General features: G+C 36.5%; 1 protein-coding gene across 1 annotated transcript; it reads left to right on the top strand.

Moving 5' to 3' along the window:
* Positions 1 to 233: 233 nt before the first annotated feature.
* Positions 234 to 1160, top strand: LOC134979954 (olfactory receptor 11L1-like). The gene has a single exon (XM_063946560.1). The coding sequence runs from the start codon at positions 234 to 236 to the stop codon at positions 1158 to 1160; it is 927 nt and encodes a 308-aa protein (XP_063802630.1).
* Positions 1161 to 1979: the final 819 nt, after the last annotated feature.

Genomic DNA, 1979 nt, shown 5'->3' with positions numbered 1-1979 from the left:
TCCATAATTAGATGATTTTTCAATACAATCTAGACCTATTGTTAAAAATGCTATGTGTCTATGCATTACTTCCTTTAGCCCATACAATGCTATACTAGTGGAACCAACTTGTATAGAAAGTTATGAAACACACTATCATTTCAGTATATATTTATTGACAGAAATGTGCACATTATAATATAACTTATAAATACATAATTTTCATATTTTATTAGGTATTCAAGTCATGAACAATGGAAGAATTAAACAAAACAATATTCAAGGAATTTATTCTGGTGGGATTTTCTGATCTCCACCAGTACCAAATCTTACTTCTCATTGTTTTATTACTGATGTATATTACTAGTGTCATTGGAAACTTTGCAGTCATTGCTCTTGTTAAGGCTGGACCCTCACTTCATTGTCCAATGTACTATTTTATCTGTGTATATGCAGCTTTAGAAATTTCATTTGTTTCTGTTACCATTCCCAAACTTCTAGCTAATTTAACTGGCAGTAGCAAGAAGATCTCTTTTATTGGATGCTTTCTACAGCTATACATCTTTAATGCACTTGGAATAACAGAATGCTATTTGCTTGCAGTTATGGCTTTTGACAGAAATTTGGCAATTCATTATCCTTTAAGGTACTCGTCAATTATGAACCATTTGTTTGTTATTCTTTCTGTGGTTCTTCCTTTTGCCATCAGTTTTATCATCACTTTATTTCCCACAATCTTTACAGCTTATTTAAAATTCTGTGGACCCAATGAAATAAACCATTTTATCTGTGATTTGGCCCCATTACAGAACCTGGCTTGTTCTAATCCCTTCATCAGTAAAGTAGCTACTAGCATGGCAACTATTTTTTCAAGCCTTACTTCTTTCATCCTTATTATAGGATTCTACACCCACATCATTATTACGATCATCAAAATTAAGGGCATGGAAAGTAAACACAAAGCATTCTCTACTTGCTCCTCCCATATAATAGTTGTCTGTCTCTTCTATATTACAGTCATCATTGTTTACATAAACCCACAGGGCAGCCAGTATGATAAGTTTCTTGCTCTTATGTACACGGTCATTGTTCCTATGTTGAATCCTTTCATTTATACATTAAGAAACAAGGATGTCAAGGAAGCTCTTTATAAGATAATGTTACTCAAGTTAAAAGACTGAGACTCTCCAGAACATTTAAATCTTCGAGACCTGATGTAGAGTCAGTAGCGTCACTAGAGGGAGTGTGGGTCGCACATGGGTGTCAGCCTCAGAGGTGGTGACACCAAAATGCTGGCTCCCCTGCAGTTGACAGGAGCTGGGTGCTGCAGTGTGACATTCTTCAGCAGCACTCGACTCCTGTCACAAAGGAGGACTCGACAGGGCAGGCATGAGTCTTCAAGGACAGCCCAGTATCTCCAGTGATGCTAGACATGCCCATGGAGTCATGTCATCAGGATTACCTGTGATGTCACACCCCCTTTAAGATATCTCACATCCCTTTTTCGTGTGCAGCAGGTGTCACCAGACCCGGTGATGACTCGGTGTAGAGTTGATTGTAAAGTTAATGTTGTGGTTTCAGAGTATTGCGTTTCCATATTTATATTACACACATTTCAAGATTTCACCAAATATCATCATCATCAATAACACCCAACATGACATTGGAGTATGCAGGTGCAATATCTCAAAACTAATGTATTTCAAGATCTATATAACTCAAAATTCTAATGCTAATGACCAAACTCTCCAAGTTTGGGCAACCTCAAGTGCAAGATCCATGCATGCCTAAGTGTGGATACAAGTTCTGCAAATATTGCAACTACTGTATGTTCCACCAAGAAGACTCTTTGCTCTTTATGCACAAATGTACATATGTGTGCTCCTATTCACTGTAATTGTGAATTATCAGCATGGAATACATGAATATGCATGTTAATGACCTCAGTTATGTTACAGAATTATTTTGTTATAACAAAAACTTTTTATAAAATGTTTAGC

This window comes from Pseudophryne corroboree, chromosome 12, assembly GCF_028390025.1.
Source record: "Pseudophryne corroboree isolate aPseCor3 chromosome 12, aPseCor3.hap2, whole genome shotgun sequence".
NCBI lineage: Eukaryota > Metazoa > Chordata > Amphibia > Anura > Myobatrachidae > Pseudophryne > Pseudophryne corroboree.
The sequence above is the reverse complement of the archived record's forward strand: the minus strand, read 5'-3'. Positions and strand labels throughout refer to the sequence as shown.

Bases quoted from the DNA above. Each gene is read 5' to 3' on its own strand.
- LOC134979954 (XM_063946560.1), top strand. From the start codon at position 234: ATGGAAGAATTAAACAAAACAATATTCAAGGAATTTATTCTGGTGGGA.